The sequence below is a fragment of the Numida meleagris genome, chromosome 2 (genome assembly GCF_002078875.1).
Source record: "Numida meleagris isolate 19003 breed g44 Domestic line chromosome 2, NumMel1.0, whole genome shotgun sequence".
Taxonomy (NCBI): domain Eukaryota; kingdom Metazoa; phylum Chordata; class Aves; order Galliformes; family Numididae; genus Numida; species Numida meleagris.
The window spans coordinates 16,122,833-16,148,145 of record NC_034410.1 but is presented as its reverse complement, the minus strand read 5'-3'; the positions used below and the strand labels follow the sequence as shown (position 1 = coordinate 16,148,145).

The following is a 25,313-nucleotide window of genomic DNA, read 5'->3' as shown; positions in this document are numbered from 1 at the left end:
GGAGCAGGCGCGGGCGGGGTTGCTGCTGCTGCCGCTCCCGGCGCCGCCACAGGTGACTCGGGGCCGGGGGCCGCTCGGTCGCCGCCGCGCCGCGGCTGCCTATGCGAAGCACGGCTTGAGTGACTCCGCCGTGTCTGCGCGACCGGGAGCGCCGGGGACATGGCATCGCTCCGGCTCTTTCTGCTCCTGCTCCTGGCCCAGCGCGGGCTCGGGGCCGCGGCCGGCCGAGGGCGGGCGCCGGGAGGCAGGCAGCCCATCTACAATCACATCAAGAGCCGCGATCCGCCCCCGGCCCCGCGGAGCCGCTCTCCGGAGAGCACCATCTTGGCGCAGCGGCTCGCCGAGGAGGTGCCCCAGGACGTGGCCTCGTTCCTCTACACCGGCGACTCCCGGGAGCTGCGGAGGGCCAACTGCTCCGGGCGCTACGAGCTGGCCAGCCTGGCCGGCAAGTCGCGCTTCGTCTCGCACCCGTCTCTGCACGGCGCCCTGGACACCCTCACCCACGCCACCAACTTCCTCAACATGATCCTGCAGAGCAATAAGTCGCGGGAGCAGAACTTGCAGGAGGATCTGGAGTGGTACCGAGCGCTGATCAGGAGCCTCCTGGAGGGGGACCCCAACATCTCCAGGGCAGCCATCACCTTCAGCACGGAGCCCTTCTCTGCCCCCCAGGTGTTCCTCCAGGCCAGCAGGCATGAGAGCCAGATCCACCTGCAGGACCTGTCCTCCTCTGCTCACCGCCTGGCCAACCACTCACTGGAGACAGAGTGGTTCCAGGGCCTGAAACGCAAGTGGAGGCCGCATCAGCACAAGAAGGTCTTGAACACGGGCTCCAAAACTTTGGAGAACAGCTGGAAAAGGCGAGAGGGCTTCACGGCTGATAAGAACCACATCAGATGGTCCTCGCCTTACCTGGAGTGTGAGAATGGGAATTACAAGCCCGGCTGGCTGGTGACTCTCTCAGCGGCTTTCTATGGACTGCAACCAAACCTCGTCCCCGAATTCAGGTACGAGGAGGGCTCCTCTGGCATTCTGTGCAGGAGGGGGCATGGTGGGTCCTTGGTGTTGCCCTTGCTCAGGAAGGGCGTGCTGTGCCTTTGGGGTGACCTGGTCACCCATTCCACATGCTCAGTCACACCGCAGTGCAACCCCAGGCCTTCCTGTTGAGCGTCACCTTCACGTGCCTTAGGGAGCTGCTGCTCAGTGGTATTGCTTTTATCTCAGTCCGTAAAACAGCGTTTTCTTCCGCGACTCTCACTGAAACAGGTGTGTATGTGGGTTATGTTCCTGGTGTGCTTCTGGAGTGGTGAGGATGGCAGGCATCGTGGGTTGTAGGTTATTTCTCTGCGAGAGAAAGATGTTTACTGAGCTGTTATTTCTTACTCTGCTGCATAATGAAAACTAGCTCAGCGCCAGCCAAGATTTTAACCGGTTGAGGCACTGCATTTTCTGGTCTTCAGAGCACATCCACTGTGGGGTGCTCAAGCCTGGTCAGCGGTCAGTATGCTTGTAGGTAAATAAGCGTTTGCTGCTGCAGTTCTCTCTGCATATGATCACAGCCTAAACTGGCAGTTAAGAAGCTTTTTGGGGCATTGTTTCTAAAAGAACTCCCACCTCATTACAAAGCTGTATAGATGATGCCTGGCATACTTGAAGACTTGCTTATTTTCTATGGCTGTTATCTCCAGGAGCTTGCCACTGGGCTATGACTAGCGGAGAGGAGGACACAGGAAGGCTTGTTCTCATGCCTAATTTTAATAGCAAAAAGAGATGTGGCTGAGGAATGAGAGCAACCTGTGGGGTAGGGGATATCAGGTTATAGTACCATGACCCATGTAATGGGGTTGATAGGTAATTCTGTTGGAACGCCCATTGCCCTGAAGCAGCTTTCCTTCCTCAGGGAGTAAGGAGAGCACAGAATTTGCTTCATGCGGTGATTCAGTAGTAGATGAAGATTTCCACTGTTCTGTTGGCTACGGAAGAGATTTTTCCCCACACTTGGATTGCCACACAACTCTTTATGTGAACACTTGATTTTTTTTTTTGGCAGTCTGAAATCCACTGGGATCAAACAGGTGCGATTGCAGTCATATGTTCTTAGACATATGAATAATCTGTTGAATAAAGAGTGGGTGGTTATTTCTCTATGGAATTACCTGTTGCTCTGGAATTTTCACACTTCTGGGGCTCCTTGTTTGCAGTCTGTTTGCTGAATTCCTTCCAAGACTAAAGCCCAAAGAAGAGCTGTACTGCAGAGCTCTGCTGGACCCTGGCAGGTGCTCCAGGGGTACTGTTCATAGTTCAGGGTACTTCTCATAGTCTGAGACCTTTTAAACAATTGTAAGGATTCAGGTGAAAGCTAGCATAGACAAGCATTCTGTTGCTGGGGGATAGTTCATGTAACAGTGAACCTTTAGGCTGGACCAGGAATTGCAGCTACTGACTTATCCTCAGTTACCTTGACATAAAGCTGAACAAAGCCTTGCTGTGAACTTTAGTGGAAGGACGGTTTCTTAATCAGCAGAGCCCAAATCTCAATTTCAGCTCTGTGCTGAGCTCTTATGGTGCTGGGAAGGGTCTTGGTGGTGCAGGTTCTTGGTGTGGTGGTAGTTCTCATGCTCAGAGTGCTCAACACACTGCGTGCACCTGTGGCGCGACCAAGGCCACCAGCAGAGGTCCTCCTGGGTGCAGGACACTGCCTCGCTTCCTGAGCTTTCCAGCCTCTGTTGACCATGTGGAATTCACCTCAATTAAGTAATTTGTTGTAGTTCAGATACTTTGAAAAGCATTCATTAAGCATGTTTAAGCTTGGAGAAACTCTTCGCATTTAGGAGACCTTGCAGTGGGGTACGCTACAAGCTTGAAGCGTTGTATTACTATTGTACTACTGTGTTGCTGAACAGTTAGGACTAACAAAGTTGTTTTTTGTATCAAAACCAGAAGTAAATTGATATGCAATTCTAAGAGAATGGCTTGGTATGTTTTTAGGTGGCTATATAAGAAAGCAGGTGAAAAAGTACATACATACTTAATCTGGCAAAGCTAAATAGGGGTTCCAGTGCTTCTGGTTTGGAGTATGTTATGTACTAGATGTCTTTTTAGCAAGTTTGTTTGAGATATTGAGAAAGTAACCTTGCAACTCCATGGAAAATAGTAAATCTGAAATACACTTCTTCCAAGACTTGTGGAACATCTTAGTATTTGTGCAAATGTTTTTGGTACTTGATAGACATGTAGCTTCAGTGAATTCCTAAGAGAATAAATGGTTTGAAATGTAAGCATGTAAAATAAAAAGCGAAAACTTAGCTATTAGAATGCTAGTACTAATTGCTATAATGTCCCTCTTGAAATAAGCCTTATTTCCCCTCACCATCTGTCTGAGTGACACAACAGTTTAGCTTTAAATTCCTATTTAAGGCCATATGGTTAGAAACAGCATATATTACTCTCCATCTCTTTCAGAAGCTGCATTGGTTCAGCAAAATATCCCTGAACCATCTGTTAGGAACCCGTCATGGCTCAGTTTACATGCTCATTCCATTTAATAGTCTGGTATGAGATCGTTGATGGTAGTTTAGTGCGTGCCCCTTTGAAACTAACAGTTTATGTACTTCTGTCTTGGCTGACATTTGGTTTATGGCATGGTACATTAGGGTAAGAAATTCATGAGTGCGATTTTCTCCGTGGAAAAGTCTTTTCAGACTATAGAAGGAAAAGCCACTGCCCTTACTTCCATTGCTGTAGCAGATGGGTACATCGCATGGTGTAGCAATGGAAAGTTTAATAAAGGCAAGACTAATAATTACTACTGGCTTTGTTCTGTAAATGCTGCTACTGCAGTAGTGTTGTCAATGACTTCCTGAAAGTGCAGTCACAAGCAAAGCATCCTTAAGTGTCGGGGTTGTAGCTGTCATAGGCAAGGCTCTTGTAAATGCTTTGCTGTTAGTCTTTCATTTCACACAAGGTGGAGGCCAAACTGTGTGAAATGAAGGCCAAGAAGAAGGGAATATAGTCTCTTAAGTTGCATTCCTAAGGTTAGAGCTGTAGGCCCACACTAAGATGAAGTAGAGAAACCAAAGACATGTTAATTGTGCCAGTGTCTGAGGCTGCTGGGACCACATCAGCCCAGCACTAAACTAACAGTGGTGACTCTGCCCTGCTGCTTAGCAGGGCTTACTGTTGGCTGGTTGTCTGTTCTTGCTGGTCTGGGCTCTGCCCGAAGGCAGGGAGACAATGTTCCCATCAGCTTACACTGTAGATTCATGTAGAAGCAAGAAGATTCCTAGGGACTGGAAGTAATCTGATGTTAACTGTTCCCTTCTCCTTTCATCAAAACTCTAAGCTGATGTGGTTTGCAGCTGGAATTTGCTATCTAATGTGTTTAACTGCTCTACAGCTCTAGTACTGCAGAGGATAGAACATGCTAGCATTTGTCATCCATCAGTGACCTTCCTCTGCTGCTTCATATTGTACAGTGACATGGAGCCTCATTGCAGCATGTGGTGATCCAGCTGGTCTCTCTGCAGCCCTGCAGTGGAAGTGGAGGGGTGTGAAAAGCTTCATGTTGTGAGTAAGTTCTGCTTGCTAAAAGTCCTCGCTTGTCCCCTGCAGGGGAAATGGGAGGCTTTCATTGCTGCAGCTGTCTAGTATGCCTGTGGAGGAGAGGATTACCTCTTGATCTGGAAGGGAAGTGTACAAGTAGTCCACTACTAGGAGCATGAGCTTTTCCTTTAAAACCCTCCTGGGTCACAGAGTCCAATCTTCTGCGTTGCAAGCCCACTTAATGTGATCAGCTGACTCAGCTTCATCTTAAAGTAGGTAGCTTTCCCTCTTGGCTCTCCACTTCACTGGCCTAAATGGTTGGATAGCTTCTCCTGATTTCTGATCTAAATTCATTCAGTCAGCCCTCATCCATTTGTTCCTGTTCCAGAACAGCCTTCTGTCTGAAATAGCTCTCGGCTGACGTTTTCTGCCCGACCTATTTATAGGCAGCAGGTCCTTCTCCACCTTTGTTTACTAGGCTAAACAAACCTGCCTTCTCTAGTCTTCTGTCACAAAGCTCTCTGTTGCCATGGTCCCTATTCTCAAGAATTGTTCCAATGTTTCTCGAATAAGATTAGTCACATCTGTGACTAGTGTTTCAGCCGTGTGCAATGACATCAATTTTCCCAAACTCTGATGAATGAGTTATTGCTTCTGCAGTTCAGATTGTTCTCTTGTGTGCTACTCTCATTTTCTTTAATGTTGTGATGTAGTATGTCATCACTTTGGGAAGTGGGCATTGCTTACTTTTCTCATCTAGGAGGTCAGAATATTGTGAGATACAGGGATACTTCTCCCTCTCCAAGTTCTAGCAAGGCCATGTTGCCGTGTTTCACCAAATCCAGGTCAGAATTTGCAGTCCTTCTCTGAAGGACTGCTGGGAGGATGCTGTGGAATAATGGGTGCTTTGGCAGAAAGGAATATAATCAACAAGCTGAATTTTGTTATGCTCTTGAAGAGTTCTGTGTTCTGGAATATCTCTGGCTACCTTCATTCTGAAGTTTGGCTGAATCAACTGTTGTCTCTCAGTACTTTTTCTTCCTGACACTTACTCCTTTTTCCCTAGATTAATAAAAGGGTAATCCTTGGCACAAAGATTAGTCTTTATTGTGCAGTTATATTCAGCTATTTCTTCCCTAAATGCAGTGTAATGCAGTGACTTCCACTGTACTATTAAAAGTAACTCAGCCCACTCCAGTGCTGTCCTATAATGGGGTGCTTAGTTATTCAAGGCAAATTCTACCAAGGAGGCAGGAGCACTTACGACAAATTAGTAATTTCTTAGGGAATATATTTCTGTGTATTTCACAGGTGTTAAATTGATTGGTAAAATAACCATAGAAGTAGGTTTAAAGAGTGCCAGAACTTGTAGTTTTATTGTTTTAAATATGATTGAAGTTCTGACTTTAAGCATCTTCTCTGAAAAAATGTCCCCTTAATCTTTCCAGTCTAGTCTCAGAATTGAATTAGGAAAACAATTCACTTTAACTCTTCATGGAGGCTCACTAAATCTTTGTGACGACGCACATTAGTTATATAATCTTGAAGATGCTTTAAAATGGTGAAGCTGATGTTTTCTTCCATAACATCCCCTGGCCCATATAGCGTGATTGAAGATGTGGGTGGATTTCGAACAGGTTTTAAATAAGAAAAGGAATAATTTATTTCCTTGAATTGAGCATTTTGGATTTCTATTCCTGAAAAGAGGTGAGAGCAAAGAATTGCCTACTCAGTGATTTATTTTTTTTAATAGAACCCCCCAGTATTAAAGTGGTCTGTGATGTTTGTGTCTTTTTTTCATATCAGGTCATGGATGGAGAACAATGAAAGAAAAGGAACAGGGTATTCTTATTAGAAACATGATTCAGCTTTTTTCACTTTAGAAGTGGGCCTTGTAAAGAAAGAAGCTAAATATCTCCAGGAGAGGTTTGGAACACATGCTGTGTGCTACGTAACTGTTGTCACAAATGCAGTAAGTTGGAATAAGAGGAATTAGCTTTTTTAGGTCAAACTGCTATTTCCCATCTTTTGTTCTTGACCCCATCCTCCTGGAGTAAGGCTTCCAGCACAGCAGGCTGTCAGAGCTCTTTGAAGGGGATGGGCATGTGGCAGTTCTTACTATCTGAGATCCAGCTCCAGGATTGTCACCTCCTATTCTCTCTGTTCATGAACCTGAACTGAGATTGACAAGTGTTCCCGAAGATAAGAACAAAGATGTTGGGTTAGACCTTCTGGCAGGCACTTAGGAAGCGATATGAAAACAGTGAAAATGCTGAGTTCTCACATCATGGTTATATCCCGTTTACTAATAAGCAATACAGAAAGTTTTTTTTTCCAAACTGTATCTGATCAAGTATGGATTTATCTGGTCTCCATGATTTTAGTTTTGTCTTCCAGGGCATAATTTGATTGGTTTCTTTTCTGTTTTTAAATTCGTTATGTGACATTTACTTGGAGATCCATGATTCTTGTGTGTTCCAAAAACACTTTGGAAACTCTCTGCGTTCAGTTTCTCTCTGTTGGTCAGGTTTAGTTGTGTGCATGCTATGTGTTATTTATTGCTTGCCAAGCTTGTTAGGATTTCACCTATTTTTGTTTTGAACCTGTTGAACAAAGCAAGAATAACATCCTCAACCTTCTGCCACATCAATGCTCTCCAGAGTGGCTAAGAAGTAGGAGCTTTGTTGGCTCTAAAGTGTGCAGAGATTTAAAAAAAAAAAAAAGCTTTCTGCAAATGCTGTTAACTCTGAGCTCTTCCTACATCCTGGTTGCTCTCCAGGCTTACAGATTTCACATCACGCTGCCTTTTTCTGAGATACTTGAAGATTTTATGCTTCTAACATGCTGATCCTAAAACGCTTTTTGGTTTGCATCTCCTGCTCAAGTTTATGCTCCGTATTCCTTTTTTTTTTTTGATAACTGGCTTCTGCTTTTTAGTTTTAAAATTCTTGTACTAACTTTAAATCTGCAGAGTCAGAAAAATGCTTATGGTTAGGCTGAGGCTGTCTTTCCTATACGGGATCCTTTGAATTCTAAGCTTTTTTTGTTCCTAAGCTCTTCTTTCTTATATTACTTTCAGTGCTTTTCCTTGAGGCCTTTTCTCTCTACCTCTTGTTGACCCCATGGGCAGTAATGGGAATATTTCAGAAATGTCAATTTCTTACTAACAGCCTGAAGTTAGTTCCAAGACCTCTTCCATACGAAGAATCCAGTGTAAGTGATACCCTACCATCACTGACACTTCCTCATTCCTAAATGAGGTGATGCTTTGTCACAGAAATGATCTTCTAGCAAAAATGTCACACCCCTCAAAGTATCCAGGAAGTTCTTTAACTAAAATGCAGGGAACTCCAAGTGCTCAGGCAGCACTGCATGCCATAAATCTGGAGGCTGACTTTTAAATCCCATATAATTCTGTAGACAACAGAGGATTCAGCTTTAAGGATTCAGCCCTTGTAGTACTGTTACAAATGGCCTACAGGGATTTTCTTTGCAGGTGAATCCTAATTTGTGTGCCCACACTGCTTTATCTTACTCTTCAGTTAAGTTTATTTTTAGTGAAAGCTGGTTCTTTGGTGAAAGTGGGATGAGAAGCAGCAGTTGTGCTATGGCTAAGGAGTTGGGTGAGTCTGTCTGTCCTATTAATAAGAAACTGGTGATAACTACCCAAATCAGAATTACGTTGTATGTATATCCTAGTAATCTGAATCTGGTTGTCATGTTATGGTGTGAAGGTAATGAGTTTTAGGGACATCTAAGAGATGTAGAATCTTAACTTTCAGAAGTAACTTGGAACATGCAGAAGCTGTTGATTACCAGTAAAACTTGCAGCTAAATGACAGCTGTTGTGAATTGGACAGCAGGATTTTTTTGGGTAGGCTGAAGCTATTTTGAGGTGGATTCAAGTGTTAAGTAGTGTGTACTACTTGAAAATTAATACTTCTGAGTGAACCAGTTCCCACATGAGAGTGCACAGAAAGTTTCCTCCCTGGAAACTTTTGCTATGCTAATTGCAATGTATATTTATCTAGAGGTGTGGGGATTTGCAGATTTAGGACATCTGTGGGGAATTCTCCTTTCTCATCTCCTGGTTTTGTGGTAAGAAGGATTTTTGAACAATAGCGTATGGGGATGAATGGATAGGATGGTAAGAATTTAAAAAGACACTTTAATTTGAGAGTTGTCTGCTTCAGCATATGATGATGACACCAGGTACCTTAATTGTGCCTGATGAAAAGCCCTGTGGCATTTGTGTGGCTGCTGAAGCCCACAGTAGTAATTGTTTGGTTTTTTAAATTATTTTCCCCCTACTTTAATATAACAAATGGTGAAGAGATTTGCATTCTACTGAGGCAAGCAGGATTCATGCTTACAAAGGTTTCAGGGTTACCTCATTTGACTGACAGATCACATATGCTTTTCTGGTGCTTTTGAAAGGCTTCATTTTAACTTGGAGAGATTTTTTTCCCCCAGGGTCTAGCTTCAAATGAACTGTTTTATGTATTTCCCTTTATTTTGAAATTTCAGAAAGTTTCTCTGATTCTGCAATTAGTAGACTTAACGCCCTTCATGTATAGAGTGTATTAGCAGAACTGGTTACACTGTTACACAGATCTTAGCCATATAATTGGTATCAAATTGTCTTGTTTGCTCATGATGCTTATAGATACAGCAATAAGTGAACAAACCTAGGAGACAAAGCTTGAATGCCTGCTTAGCTGAGCTGTAACAGCCTCTGTGCCAAAACCTTCTGAAGATCTAGAGGACAAAGATACTGTTTATCACCATTTAAATGTTGGCAGCCTGTTCTTTGCAGTCCTGGCTTAAGCTGGATTGGGAGAATAGGAAGATGTTCCTTCTGATCTTTTGTGATGTGACAGTACAGGTGAAAATTCCTCTGTATGTACATGGTTTACAACAAGTTACAATGAAATATTATAACTACAGAAACTATCAAGATAGCTGGTAGGTTGGGGAAATAAGCTTAAATCAATTTCTGGCATGGATTTTGAGGCGAACAGAGTGCCAACAAACAGTGCTACTGGAAATTAAGACAGACACAAAAGCCTCTTAAATCAAACCTCTGATCCGACAGGAAATCCTTGATGACATCATCCTTCAATGATTATCTGTTATGTACAATTCTGTTAATTCTTTCCTATCTGTAGCTGTCCAGAAAGGTAAACACGAAGTTGTAATCTTTGTCTTTTTTTGTGTAAGGGCTGTAAAATTGTCACAGAAAACAAATATTTATAGTTATAAGGAGATTAACCAAATATACTTACTTGCCAGATGGTCCACAATTACCAGTAATATTGTTATTAACTTACCACTGTGGCTTGGGTTCAGCCAGCAGCACTGTCAGTATGGATGAATGTGTTAAGCTGACAAGCTGAGTCTACTTCTGTACTGTTGACGTTTGTCTCGATTGCTTCTATTGAAATAGCAGAGCTACTATTATTGTTAGTTCAATAAATGTAGCACTTACAGGTAGTTAGTCTGTATACATACTAGGAGGATGTGTTCTTCCATATATTTGATTTTCCAAATGCTGAATCAAAAAATAACTGAAAATGTGGGTGGCTGATCAGGTTGTGCCAGCTCCTGCATTAATCACAGATGAATTTCAGAAATGTATCATCATGTACATACTGGTGTACTCTGTGTGACAACGGTGGGGTGTGAGTCTGAGATAGTGTTTGAAAATGGCAAAGCATCCCCAATGAAAGCAGTGTGTCTGTACCATCGTGATGCCTTCTGTAAATGCCACACATACACTTAAACCTTCTGCTTTTGAAAGTATTATGCATCAAGTTGCTGCAGTACCTTGCTACTATCTCAACAGAACTGTGATGTCATCACAAAATAAACATATATTGCAGAAGTACAGTGAGAAAGGACTAATGTGCTGTGTTGGGAAGATGAAATGGAAAGCCTATAGTATTTAATAACTGTCATGAGAGATTGTTTTTATAGTCCTACTTCTGGACTGCCCTTCTTTCCTGTAGATTTTTTTCATGACAAATTCATAAAACTGAAAAATAACAGCAGAACCGTATGAGAAGTTCAGGTTGTGCCATAAGAGCAGCAGACAAGAAGAGTAGTTAGAACAGACAGGAATGTTCACATTGAGATGATGAAGATGGGCTTTGTGGAAAGGCACGTGTTCTTGTAAGCAGTTTTTGCACACAAACTCAAATGAAAAATGTATTCATTCTAATTAGAATAGTTTGTCCTTCTGGTATAAGGATGGTGAAAGTATTTGGTAATTTCTAGTCTGTGTGGGCAAAACTGAAATGTAAAATGGAAGTGTGCAGGAGGTGAAAATGTGGTCAGGTAACCCTAATAATACAAAGACGGGGATGGGGTTGGGGAAACCAAAGCCCATCTGGAGTTGAATCTGGCAAGAGACACGAAGAGCAGCTAAGATTTTTTTGTAAGTGCATTAGCAAGAAAACTGGGGTCAGGGAAAAGGTGGGCCTGCTGCTCCAGGGGACACTGCACCTTGGATAGAGGACATGGAAGAGGCTGATGTTAGCAGGCAGCAAACTCTTGCTGAGGTGGAGAGAGTGTGTTGTAACTAATTCTCCTGCTCTAGCAGTGATTAGTTAACTCATACTTCTTTATTTTGTCTCTCTTCTTACATGTGTTTGTAGAGGGAGAGTTTCTTCTCCTACCGTTTAAAAACAAAATGTACACGAGTACCTTTCCTGTAAAGGAAATAGCCGTACTTCCCTATGGTATTCAGAGTCTCTCAGATGAGCTTGTCATTGTGAGTGTCACTTTTTTCCTTTCCACATCTATTGTCAACTGGTTTCTTTAGACTAGTCAGAATGACAACCTAATGCTTGAGACACTTGCTGAAGTGCTTTTCTATAACTTGAACTTAAGAAGGCAAGGAGCTGCTTTAGCCCCAGTCCTTCTGACTGCAGGTTAAGCTCTCTCTACGCAGCCGCAAGGAATTCATTAACTTGTGGAGGAGGTCCTCTTCCCAGCCTACACATTAGTATTTATTTTCAAGGAGGTCCAGAAAATATCAGAAACCTACCTGGTAAGATCTTTATGCGACCTGTTGGGAAATTAGTTGCATCTGCTTATTTATGCCCCATGGGCATCTGGGACAGATACCCTGTCACCGGGTTAAAATAAGCTGATAATCCACTGATGGAAGCATCCTACAGAGCACTAAGGTGTACAGCGTGGCTGCTTTTCCCTTGAGGTCATTGGCCACCTGCAACACAGGAAGAGCGGCTGGCTGTGGGGGAAGACTAATTCCAGCAGTCCCTGAACGGGTTTGTGTCCAAAATAAGTGTAAGAAATGCACAAAGCTGTAGGCTTCCAAAAGTATGGTGTGTACTATTTCAAACTGAGTTTGTCAGAACCAGTGCTTTCATTTCAAATAATGCAGTACTGGGTACACTTAAAAGTTATTTAAATTCTAGGCCGGAGGCAGAGAGAAGGGGGATGAAGAACATCTGTACTAGCTTGCTGTTAGGTATGTCTTTTCCTGAGTCAGTCTAATCAGGTCACTTAAATGATGATACTCTACATCTCCAGTGACTGTACAGCATGTCTGAAGATGAATGTCCAGAATACAGATAAAGCTATTGCGGGCACTTTGCACTTGGCCATGCTGGTGCCAGGTATGAGGGAGAAGTGTTGTTCTGGTTTTGACCAAGTTCTCTCTTGGGCTTGTTCTGATTTTGTTGAAAAGTGACCCCTCAAATATATGACTCTATAACATTATTATTACATTTCTTACATATACACTGTTTTAACAAAAAGAGGCAATATGCTTTGAGGTGAGTGAGGTTGGGCCATGTCATTGGTCCTTGAGAGCTCTTGGGAAAACCTTCTAGTGCATCCCAAGGGCTGGGAAGCAGATCTCTGTAAATAGTATGGTTATATTTAATCAGCTGAGCTCTGCAAATGGTTTGTACAGAGCCTCTGGAAGATCTAGAGAAGAGGATTAAAAAAAATTGATTAAAAGGATTTTATTGTGCAACTGGTACCATTTATATACTATTAACTGCAGCTTGTGTGCAAATGATTGATTTCTGAAATTGGACATTAGCAAATTGAGCAGAAGTTACCCTGTTTTTGTGCCTTTGGAGGTGAGGATTAATAGTTGAGAGGGCGGTCAGCAGCCTGAAAGGGCAGTAGTGTAGCTGTGTAAGTTTGGTTTGTGGAAATAAAAATTTTGGTGTGATGTGGCTGAAACTGGTGACTGGAAATGGAATCCTAGACTTAAGTGTTCTGCGCTGATTTCTTATCAATTACAGGCGAGTCCATGTAATGATCTACCAAAAGCTGCATACTGACATCTCTGCCAACTCCAGAGCAGCGAAGCAGTCACAGGTAGTCTTGCAAGATGATGAAATAAATGTTCCACATCCAGTGTTAATGTGGAGAGTATTATGGAAAAAATAAGGGAGTTATTGGAGTTATTTAAAAAAAAAAATGACTATGAACTTGGAGTTTTTTTCTTCTGATGATTTCTAAGCTGTTTATAAAATGGAGCATGGAGTTTGAAACTGGATTGTTAGCTCTGCATTCATAAAAATCAACTTTTGATGATGAAAACATGAATGTTCTTGTTGTAGTTCAGACTGCTGTTAGAAGCATTTCAGTCATACATCTCTGGGCTTCAGAGATGCCAGCTAGCAGCCTTCTCCAGGATTGTGCTTGGCAGTGCCTAGGGTTACAGAGAGACATGGGCCCTGCTCTGTGGTGGTAGGGAACCGCGTGGATGGTGTTTCCCTCTGCAGATATGAGGAGATTGCCTCATGCGGTCTGTAAAGCTAAGGGTAGTGGACTAAGTCCTACATGTAGTCTGTCCCATCAGAGATGGGATATATTGGAGTGAAAGTGATCTGCAGATGGCTGTAGCTTTCTGGAATTGAGGAAGGGAGGACATATGAGGCTTTTCTGTGGGGGAGAGGGCAGGACTAACATATGTAGCTGTGGTGATGGTTAAGCAAGGAGAACCTGAATGGCCCTGATGTAATTCTTTATTTCTTGCACATGAAGTCTTTGGAGGGTTGGGGTGCATCTGGGTAGAGTGCAGAAATGACTTCTTGCACAATTATTTTGGCAAATAGCATTCCCTGGAGCAAAAGTGAGAATGTCATTGGCATGGCCATCATGCCTGGCGCTGGGTACGGCCTGGCCCCGATGCTCAGTGTGCCTCTGGGGTCAGCTGGTGGGGCTGCCTGTGTCTGAGACAAGAGTGTAGGTCGTCCACTGTATTTATTTTAGTTCTTTACTGCATTGTAAAATGTGAAGGGCATTAAATTATTGGAGTGGATAACTTATTCATACCTGTCACCTTTCATCTATTGAGTGCATGAGATTTAGAGTTCTTGTAATGCATCTCAGTAAGGTCTAACACAAAAATTTGTCTGCAAGCTTGGCTTTGGGAACATGGATCTCCTCATTTCTCTTTTTAGACATTTTATCAAATTCTGTATTTAGAAGAAAAATGTAGTTCTGTTTTGTAGGTTATAGCATCGTAAAGAAGTTTAACATATTGATGTAGTCACTGTGTTCAAGGCTGTTTTCTCTTTTCCAGAGGTGTTGTTAAAGTCGACATAAATCTGCAGAAGGTGGATATCGACCAGTGCTCCAGTGAGGGGTGGTTCTCAGGAACACACAGGTGTCATCTCAACAACTCTGAGGTATGTTTGTAAGGAATTACACTTCAATGAAGTCTTTCTGCTATGAATGATTTTTGTAGTAAAAACGCTATGTATTTTAAGACTTTGAATGTGGTTTATAGGCTGCAAAGATCTCTTCATGCAAGGTGCCATGGCTGAGATTTAAAAATGCTTGCATTTCAGGAAAATTGACATTAAATAAAACAGAAGGTAAGTTATTGTACAGAAATATCAACTTATAGGGAGAGTGAAATGGCTTAAGTTCTTCATCTGAATCAAACCATTATTTTATATTTGAAATGAAAACAGTCTTTTAATATATCACTTTTGACTGGCCAGCCTTGTAAAGTACACTAAAAGTAACTTGAGATGCTAGTGGTGTTTATTCAGAGAAGCTTGGTCTCTTTGAAGAATGGTCCAGAATACCAGAATTGGGTTTCATAATTCTTGTTCTTCAATAGAAATGCCAGCATTTTGACAGAGCTAACTAAAAGTTTGATTCCTTCCTGCTTCTTTCTCCTGAGGGCCTGTGCCTGGCTCCCTCTATCAGTGTATCATATGATTGACATATGATCTTTGTATTCAAGGAAATTTTAAAACAAAATACATGCAGTGACTTTATTTGATTATTACATGTAATGTTGTTTTCAGAGGTGTCCATTTGCTATCTATGAGATACATGTACCTCATGTATTTCTGCATTTTCAGGAAGTTCAATTAAAATACAGGCAAAGTTGGAAGTCTTCTACCAGAAGCTAGGAGTTGTTTACCTAATTGGTCATAAAATGCTCCTTTATCAAAACCAAACCTGAATTTAGGAAAAGAGTTCCTTTTGAGGAATTCATCCATTAACCTTACCTGAGCATGAAAAACTCAGAATTATTGTAAATATTGTATATTCAAGGGAATGCTTCTTCCATATCGCATATTTCTTCCTAGAAGTAAATACCATTTCCTGTGATACCTTGGTAAGCCTTGCTTTTTAATGTATGCTACTTTCCTGAATGTAACTACATATTTTGACAAGTGCTCCACCTTTTCCTAATGTCTTATGAATAGAGATGTCAGCTGAGGGTTGGGATGGTTAAGCTGTATTTCTTCCTTCAACTAAGAAGAAAATTGGGGTGGGTTGCATGTGTGGCAGTTAGGGTTAGAGAAGAACACACAAGGAAAATGGAGATAATGAAGAAGGATCAACAGCCAGTTCTGTCGCCCCTTTGAACTGGTTCAAAGCCTGTTGTTTACTGTAATGGGTTCTGAATCGTGATCTGTGTTCTTAATATTAAGCAAAACAGAATCTGAGTAAAACCATACTGGAGGTAATTTCAAAATTACATTTCTCTTCAAAATCTAAGTCTTTAAGTATATGTCCTGAGAGAAGAATACAAAAAGCTATTCCCTGTGAAATAATTTGATGGAGAAGCAGGGGAAATGCATCTTTTTCTCATTACCGCATGTGAGAAGTGGAGTGTAATGTAGGGAACTGAGTGCGAAGGATATTCATCTAAAGATGACCTTCAGGATTATGGAAGGTTAGTGTCCAGGTTGCTTCTGTGATTTGAGCTTACTGTGCGTTAGAAACTCATGTGGGTGGCATGGACCATGAGAGAGAGATGGCGTCCCATCAGCTTTAATGCAGGGCTGGGTTCTCTAAATTCTGAGCTTCATTCTCCTGCTGAGAGCATGGTTGATGTTTCCTAAGGCAGCTAGGAAACAACTTTTTAAACATAAAATGCAAAATGTACATTACAGATCAGTTCTTCATGCTTGGTTTTTGGGCTGAAATTACAAGGGATGTTTTGTTTTTTCATACTGGAATGATGCATGTTCTTTGTTTTAGTAACCTTACTGCAGTGCTGCAGTCCAGTAATGAGTTCCTGTGATGCAAAAAGGAAATGAAATATATGTTCTCAGGCAAAAATTCTGCTTCTTCTGTGCAAGAAATGTGTGTCTTCAGCTGTTCCAACAGGCTTCACCAATTTTACCACCTAGATCTTGTTATAGTAACACCACTTAGACATGTAGCGACACCTAAATGTAGATACTTAAATGCAGAGATCTTAGTTTAAAACTCACATCCCTCCTTTGTCTACCAAAGTAGAGATATGCAGTGCTACTTGTGAGAACAGGAATTCTTTAATGAGTGATGCTGTATATGTGAGGTGGGCTAATGTTCACAGCTTAAGGTGTTAATAACATGGATGAAGAAAAGAATGCTACTGCATAAATGGCTTTTCAATTTATCTGTAAAACAGAACCTTCTTATCTGTTCTTATATTAGTGCTAAATCAGCAAGGGTTTCATGACTAACAGAAGGTAATACTAACATCTCCCAAAATGTAGCTTGCTAGCAGGAAGTACTTCTCCTTACTGTGTCTGAAGAGAAGGCCTCAGTGACCCTGGGGATAGGGAGTTGCTAGGAACAACCTGTGAAGAATCTTTCTCCTTTTCCTCTGTGGTCACCACTTTGGGAGGGGACTTTTTTATTTACAAATCTACACTGGAATAAGGGTATATCACATGATTGTGTAGTAATGCTTTCCACTCAGCTTGACTTAAAAAAAAAAAAAACAAAAAAAAACAAAAAAATGTTGTTCCCTATCCTTTATTTTATCTCCTTCGAGGAAAAATGCAGAAATACCTGCTGGTGTCAGAATGATTTGTCCTTAGTTACAAAGTCAGTCTCAAGCAGATTAAGGAAGGGAGCAGAGACTTAAGTTTGCTAGACCTTGCTTCTGCTCTTCAGTTTTATTGAATGACTTGAGCATTCGGAGCTTCATTGTCTTTCCACAGACTCTTTGATAAGCCCTTGCCACAGTGAAATTGCCATTTGTTGCTGAAAGTGTTTGCTGCACTGCCAGGGTACCTGTTCCATTTAATGTCAGTGTCATTAAATCTAAGGCAGAAAGCTTAGTTTTTCAGAGACACAAATCTGCTCTTTGCTGTCTGAAACTATAAACATGTAGGGAAGGGAAAAGGGGTGACTTACGGAATGAACAAAAGGAGAAAACTTGCAGGTTACGAAAAAGCCTCTTTATTCTGCCTTATATTTGTTATTGTAGTGGCTAAAATCTACTAGGTGCTTCAGATAATGCTCCAGGACAGCACAGAGTAAGAAAAATGTTTCTTAGAAACAAAAGTGAGTTGAGGAGGGAGATGTGTTATGATGAATGTAAATGTGCTGGGAGTTGAATTAAACCAGTGGTCTTCCAGTGCTGAGACTGGAAACTCCCCTGTGTGATCAGGCAGGTAGGTGAGGCTTTGCTTGGTGATGCCGAACTCTAGAAGTGATAAAAGTCCACTTGAGTTTTCTAACTATATTAGCCAGAAAGGAAGAGGACTGTGGCCAGGTGCTCTGCCCTGGTCTGAGGGTAAGAAAGAACAGCTCATGGTGAAGTGCAAATAGCTACATTCTTTCTGCCCTCTACCTTGAGGTGTGTTTCTGGGAACAGCTTCCCTGAAAAAAATCTACAGGTAATTTGGGTTCTGTGGGGCTGCAGTGAGTGAGGTGTGTAATACAGGACTAGAAATAATCAAAATGAGTTGGGCAGAGAACAAAATGCTGCTGATAATCCTGAAATTAACAGGGGAAAAACAAGATAGCTTCCTGATAACAAAGTGATTTCATTGTACAGGTAAGGATGGCTGTAGGGGTGAGAAAGCATGCATTTTAGTGTTTGAAACATTTTAAGATTTTTACTTTTAACATATTAAATTATTTCCCCATAAATGTTGGCAGCAACTACTGGTGCTTTAAGTAATGACTTTAGAGTCCTTGTTGAGACACTGACAATAAAATTAAGGCAGGGAAATGTCTGAAGAAATCAGCTAGCGTAGCACATCGAGCTTGGCTGAACACTCCCAGCCAGCAGCATCAGTCTGAAAACTGCAGTGGCTTCCACACTGTTCCCCCATCCTTAATGAGACTGCCAACAGCTTGCACTGTGAGGCAGGCTCAGCTGACATCCCTTTGGGTTTCAACAGTATTCCACAAATGACAGCGTGCAAAAATATCTAGAGGAAATGAGAGAGGCAGAGTAAACAAAAAGGCTGTGTTGCTGTCTGTGTATATCCGTGTTTGTAGGAAGATGCATAGGCCTACTGCGTGTGTATTTATTCTACATAAATGCACAGCCAATTGAGAAAGGAAACAGATGAGCAGTAGTTAGTTTTTTCCTCTTTAGCCAGTGTAAAAACTGGGGCCTATTGCACTTTATTATAGTGAACATAGTATTACAGTCAACCAACTGAAAAGGATGGGGAAGACTGGGGAGAGGAGTGTCTGATTAAAAGTGTAATGGGGACTGTAGTGGGAGAGGAAAACCAGTGTTTTCCATGTTTCTCAAACAGATGCTTTCTGGTGCCCTAGCAAACAGAGAAGGCTATTTAATACACCTACTCTGTGGGAGGGGAGGCATGATGGGATGTTAGCATCCTGTCATAGCCTGGTGGGTCATGTCCAGTGTCACTTTTTCCTTACTATTTGCATATACTTTGTCCTGTCCATTAGGAAAAATGCAGTCAGAATGAGAACAACTTGAAAATAAAGCTGTGTGTTGGTAATACAATCTTACAGTGAGCGGTTTACAAAATACAGTTAATTTTTAGTATGTAAGTAATCATCCTTAGAACTACAGATTGTATTCAAGTTATAGCAAAGAGATGTACCCAAATCAGAGCAGAGAACATAAGTAAGGGTATATTTCCCTGTGGAAGAAAGCAAGATCTTTAGTGGTAGAATACAATTACTAAATCAAATCCTAGGCTGAAAGGGAAAGAAATACAAGATAGGAAGGTGAACAGTTCTATTTAATATACAGATAAAGGAGGGGAAAAAAACCACAAAAAACCAACGGTTCTGGATCCAAAAGCAGGGAGGTTATGTGTTCTGCCAGTCTGCTGACTGCTCACACATCTCAGTGTATTTGAAGAGCATGCTGTAGACACAAGAACATTTAAGATACTATTTTTAAAATAACTTTGCATCAGGTATGTTCATGGGAAAGGTCCCTTCACAACAGTGTAGCAGACCTAATCTGGTATTCCTCCAGCTATGATTATGCTAAATAAGGTAGACATTTGTCAGAGCTTTCAGTGATAAATAAGGTGCTATGAAAACCAACTTCCAGTATAAAGAGCAGACAGGTTGCTTAGCTACGGCTATCTTAGCCTTTCCAAAAAAAAAAAATCCCTAAAATTATTCTGTTTACAGGAGTCAATCTCAGTTTTCATAGAATCATAGAATTGCTCAGGCTGGAAAAGACCTTCAAGATCATCAAGTCCAACCGCAACCTAACCATACTACCCTAACTCTAACAACCCACCACTAAATCATGTCCCCGAGCATCACATCCAAATGGTTTTTAAACACATTCAGGGATGGTGACTCAACCACCTCCCTGGGGAGCCTGTTCCAGTGCTTAACAACCCTTTCTGGAAAGAAGATTTTCCTGATATCCAACCTAAACCTCCCCTGGCACAACTTGAGGCCATTTCCCTTTGTCCTGTCACCAGAGAGAAGAGACCAGCCCTGCTCTCACTGCAATTGCTTTCCAGGTATTTGAAGAGAGCAATGAGGTCTCCCCTCAGTCTCCTCTTCCCCGGACTAAACAGCCTCAGTTCCTTTAGTCTCTCCCCATAAGGCATATTCTCCAAGCCCTTCACCAGCCTTGTTGCCATTCTTTGGACCGGCTCCAGTGCCTCAATGTCCTTTCTGTACTGAGGCGCCCAAAACTGAACGCAGTACTCGAGGTGGGGCCTCACCAATGCCGAGTACAGGGGCAGGATGACTTCCCTAGTCCTGCTCACCACACCATTCCTGATACAAGCCAGGATGACATTGGCCTTCTTGGCGACCTGGGCACGCTGCTGGCTCATATTCAGCCGACTGTCCATCAGCACACCAAGGTCCCTTTCTGTCAGGCAGCTTTCCAGCCACTCCTCCCCAGGCCTGCAGGGTTGCCTGGGGTTGTTGTGACCAAAGTGCAGGACCTGACACTTGGCCCTACTGAAACTCATACGGTTTGCCTTGGCCCATCAATCCAGTCTATTTTGAGCATTTTCTTCTAAAGAAAGCTTTTGTAATGCTGACTTTCATCTTAGTGTTAGCTTGAGCATTTAAATTCATCCACATTGGTTCTGTTTGCTATTGCTTTCCTTTTCCTCAGAGTTAAAAAGTGGGAAAAAACTGTATGTGACTGGTTGAGTGATGCTGTCTGACAAAAAAAAAACAACACAGTTACACATTTCCTGTTGCAGTTGATAGGCGACCACGAATGGTATCAATTACTGGTAGTTTTTCCAGATCTGTTGCAACATTTTTCAGATCTTCCTCTGCTGGATGTGACATTGTAATATTGGGCAGTGCTGACGAGCTGAACTGGGAATCAAGTCCTTGTAGGATAAGATGTGCTGTTCTTAGAAGTAAAGCAAAAAGAAGTTGCCCTTGCTTGATTTGCAGAACCTTGACATGCTCTCACAGAGGTCTGGACAACAGATGCTTGTCCTGTTTCATGTGGATATGGTAATTAAGTGACAAAAACAAAATTATGGAAAAAAAGGATTACAGCTTCGTTCTGGGGATGGAACAGTAGCTAGCATTTAGGATCCTTTAGTCTTTGTTTCTCCTGTTTTCTTTGTGAATTTTTTCTCCTTAAAGTGAAATAATTGAACTTTGGGGGTGTGGGAAATCACCACAAAAAAAAACACAAACAAACAATCAAAACACCAGACCCTATGGGAAGGTGCAGTTCTATAAGATCAGGTGGTTCAAGGGATTGGGGATAGGACTGTTCTGCTCTCCTGACCCTCAAATTACAGATATTAGCTCTGGTTTTGTAGATGTGCTTTGAAGAGAAAATCTGATCCAGTGTGGAAAAGGCTGTGTAACAGCAGAAGTAAGATGAGGAAATAAGTTTTCCCTTTTTGTTTGTGAAGGAAAGAGATAAAGGCCCAGACGTCTAGTTAGCTGAGAAGGTGACCACAAAACATTCCTGGCAGGAGCAAAGGGAAAGTTGCAGAGGTGCAGAGGGAGAGTGGGCACAGAAAATAGCTCTTCCTTGGAGACAGACTGAGAAACTGGCCTTCAGCTTCTTGTCCCAGCAAGTTCAAGTCTATCCGTAGCCACAGTAAGCATTACAGAAAGGAGCCTTGGGACAGCAGCCAGGCTGGGCTATTCTCTTTTGGAAAGGTGTCTGTGAATTACCTTTCCCAGATGCAAAGTTGACAGCAGCTTTGTTAAATCTAGGCATAAACAAAGCAGAACTTCATTCAGGGATTTCATTTGTTACCAGTACGTTTGGAAGACTGTGCAATATCTGAAAAATATCTGACTATTAAGCACAGTTAGATAAATACATGTTATTTTGGTATCAGCACATCTGATCCCTCGTATGTGGAATTCGATATGCGTGTCTTGGTGGACATGCAAGTACTCCCATATCTTGTGAGATTATTACCTATCATTTTACAGCTTGGAGACAGGCAAGTGTTCTTTAACTGATGGGCATCCTGACTGAAATTGACATGTGATTTCCAGGTGTGCAAGTTACTCTCTCCAGTTTGGTTTCTACAGAAAGCTGTGTCAAGTAAGTGAGCTGAAAGAGAGTCGTCATGTTCTCAAGCCGGGGTCTAGTCTGGGTTATCTTCAGAGGGAGATTTTGGGGTGCATGACGCTGTAACCACTCCACACTTCAGATGCCTCCAGGATAAGTAAACATCCTGATATTTTCTTAAACCTGTGTCTGAACGGGTTCACAATGTACTTAGTGATCTGTATTTCTCATAGTGCTCTGGCCAAAAAAGAATAAACCACCCAGCTTCTTTAGTTAAATACACTATTGCTGCAGTTCTTGTTGCAGAGGTTGCCAACTATAGGTGAACCATGAAAGCTCTGTTCATGATTTGTGTACTCAGTTTACACAAGCCATATAGGCCTGTAGAAGGCATTTCAGTTGTGAAAATACAAAAGTTCAGCTTATGCAAGTATTCTACAGTGAGTTATTTCTGTTGGGGAAGAAAAAGATAGACTTGAGAAGGAGTATGTAATGCTCTGACTAAACCAATGGAAAAAGATTGTCTGCCTTATCTTAAAGCTTTTATTAAATGTACCAACTGTTTTTCCTGCTTTTTTTTATACCGCAAGTTACCTGCACAAGAGACAAGTTTAATTTAGCCTTGAGGAGAAAGTTCATTCCTTTTTTTCCTATAACAAATTAAAATTAGATTGAAAACATATTAAAGATCCCAAGATGAAAACTAAAGAGAATAGCTGCTGAATCTTCATATTCAAAGCAATGTACTGAGCCATAGCAATAGCTTTAATGGAAGCTCATTTTGTTTTATTTTTGGAGTACAGTTTTATAGCTTTGGATATTGAAATGCCATCACTTTTGTTGGTGACTTCTGCTAGAAGGTGATTTTTTTTCCTTAGTGTCTTTTTGCAAATAAAGAACTATTGTTTTCTTTTTTTATTTGCCTATGCTTTTGTCCATGAGATTTGTCCTTGTTTGTGTTTTCCAGTACTGCAAATTGATAGCTATCAGGTCATCCATTCACTGAGCAGGGTTTTTTCTCCTAGAAATTTTGCACAGTCTTTACCAATCTACTTAATTTTGCTTTTTTTTTCCTTTCGTTCCTCTTCATTGCTTTGCCATCCCATCTTATTTCAGATCATGAGTATGTTAAGCGCTGGTCCTAACAGAGCAGCGCAGAGTATTTGATTTTTAATCTTTATTTTTTTGAAATATTTCTTTTTTGCTCTGACTAGTTTATAATCTATTACTGTAATATCTTCATCTTATTACTGCTCATTCTTTGGAAGAGTTTTATTCTTCTTTCTACAGTAAGTAGTGAAAGAAAAAGCTTCTCAACTTTGTATGCATATAAACTGTTGAAGATAAATATTTACTGTCTTTGATTCTTCCTTTACTTAGAAGAGATGGTGAGGAGAAGTAGATACTACTGTAGAGACAAATGAGCCAGTCTCTTATTTCTAATACTGCCTTGTTTTCTGCTCGTGGCAGGATTAGAATTCCTCTGCTGTAAAACTTTCTCTAGATCTACCACAACTGTTATTCACAGGGAAATAAAATTCTATTTACTTACATGAAATAGGCAGTGCAGTTTGCTGAAGGAGTACTACTCTGTCAGAGTATAGCAGTTGCCTTTTTTCCCCACCAATGCCGTCTAATCACTCTCTTAATTTTTTCATCTCCAGATGTGGTTGGTGAGACAGTAATATTCAAGGAGTGGTACAACTGTGTTCTAATTTAGATGCAGCTCTGTAACTTTCATCCAAAACAGTTATGGTCTTACTCCTACACTGGAAAATAAAGCTACGGTCTGAGAGGTTCTAGTGGACACCAAGATAGCCAAGAGATGGCAATGTGCACTTGTGGCAGATAGTTGACAGCTACTCACCTGTGACAGGAAGAGTGGTGCCAGCAAGTGGAGGGGGGTGGCCCTTCCTTTCAGCACTGGTGAGGCTTCATCTGGAGTGCTGGGTCCAGCTCTGCCCTCCCCGGTGTAAGAGAGTCCTGGACGTACTGGAGAGAGTCCAGTGAAGGGCCTTAGAGATGTGTAAGGGCTTGGGGTGTGTGTTATGTGAATATCAGAGGAAACCTCATTCATGTGCACAGGTGTCTGCGGGAGAGGTGAGTGGAGCCGGGCTCTTCAGTGACAGGGCAGGAGGCATTGGCTACACGTTGAAATGCAAAGACTTTTACTTTCTCATTTTAAGAAGATCCTGTTGTATCCTGATGGATACAATCTTGGTGATAGCATGTTGTGTAAGTCTAGAAACCCATCAACCTGTCAGAGCCCCACCAAAAAATGTACCCTTTTTTTCCTCTTGAAAGGTTTAAAAGCCCATCTGGCCAATTCTATCACTAATCATATCTATCTAATCATAGAATCACCAAGGTTGGAAAAGACCTCCAAGATCATCCAGTCCAACCATCCACCTGTCTCCAATATTTCCCACTAAACCATGTCCCTCACTACAACATCTAAACATTTCTTGAACACCTCCAGGGACAGTGACTCCACCACCTCCCTGGGCAGCCCGTTCCAGCGCCTGACCACTCTCTCTCGAAGAGGCATTTCCTAACATCCAACCTGAATCTCCCCTGGTGCAACTTGAGGCTATCCCCCCGGTCCTATTGTATAGTTGTTGTATAGTTGTATTTTTCAGCATAGACAAAACAGCTTGTCTACTCTAAGGAAAGGAAGTCAAATAAGAGATGCTCCAGAACTTGTCTTATAATGCCCTGTAAAAGCATACATGTTTATATTTCTTAATGTACAAAGCATAGCACAAACTGATTTTAAAGATGTGATAAATTAACTTACCCTGATGTTTATCATCATATTTTCCAGAATCTGAACTGTATAGCATTTATTAAACTCCATAGAATTTCAGATAAATAAAATTTTCAGTATAGCTTGCTTGGTAAAGTCTGTACTTTGAGAAATCATGTGTGTTTCTGACTGAAGTGAAATGTTGTGACTGTGTCTAAGTTGGTATTACACCAGTACTGGCTAAGAGTGGCAGCTGTAGGCCAGGACCCTATTGTGCATGCAATTGCATGAACAGTTGCCCTGTCAAGCATAAATTCCTGAATTCATGTTGTTCCAGAGATCTTCAAAGTGAGTATCACATCATAGTACCTAAAGGAGGCATTTCTTGGCAGTTCAACTACACTGAATTCTTCTGTGGATAGCTAAAAGGACACTTGCTTGAAATAAATGCCTAAATAAAATGCTTCAACTGTCTCAATATGAATCTTCCAGAATATTTATGTGAGAAACTCCAAGACTGGTGTTTTTCCCTTGTACTGGAGTGAACTTGAATTCTAAAGTTTGGGTTTTCCTATAGGATAGGATTCCATAATGATAATTGCTTTCTAAGGGACCTCCTTATTGCTACAGTCTGTAGTTGTGGAAAGCAATTTTAATGAAAGATTACTTTTCCACATAAAAAGGAATTATTTTTACAGGTTTAATGCATATTTTGGAGATGTTTCCCTTTGGAGAGGTGATTGAGTTGCCTGTAATACTGTATCAGTGGATTATTCTAGCTTTCTATCATTGCTCAACAAAAATGATGTGGTTAAG

General features: G+C 41.6%; 1 protein-coding gene across 1 annotated transcript in view; it reads left to right on the top strand.

Annotated features, from left to right (window-relative positions):
* GPR158 (G protein-coupled receptor 158) overlaps positions 7–25,313 on the top strand; it is a 186,915-nt gene continuing 161,608 nt past the window's right edge. The window contains exons 1-2 of the mRNA XM_021387850.1: positions 7–1,007; positions 14,114–14,219. Coding sequence (XP_021243525.1) covers positions 160–1,007; positions 14,114–14,219 — 954 coding nt within the window. The 5' untranslated portion in view covers positions 7–159. The remainder of the gene's footprint in view (positions 1,008–14,113; positions 14,220–25,313) is intronic.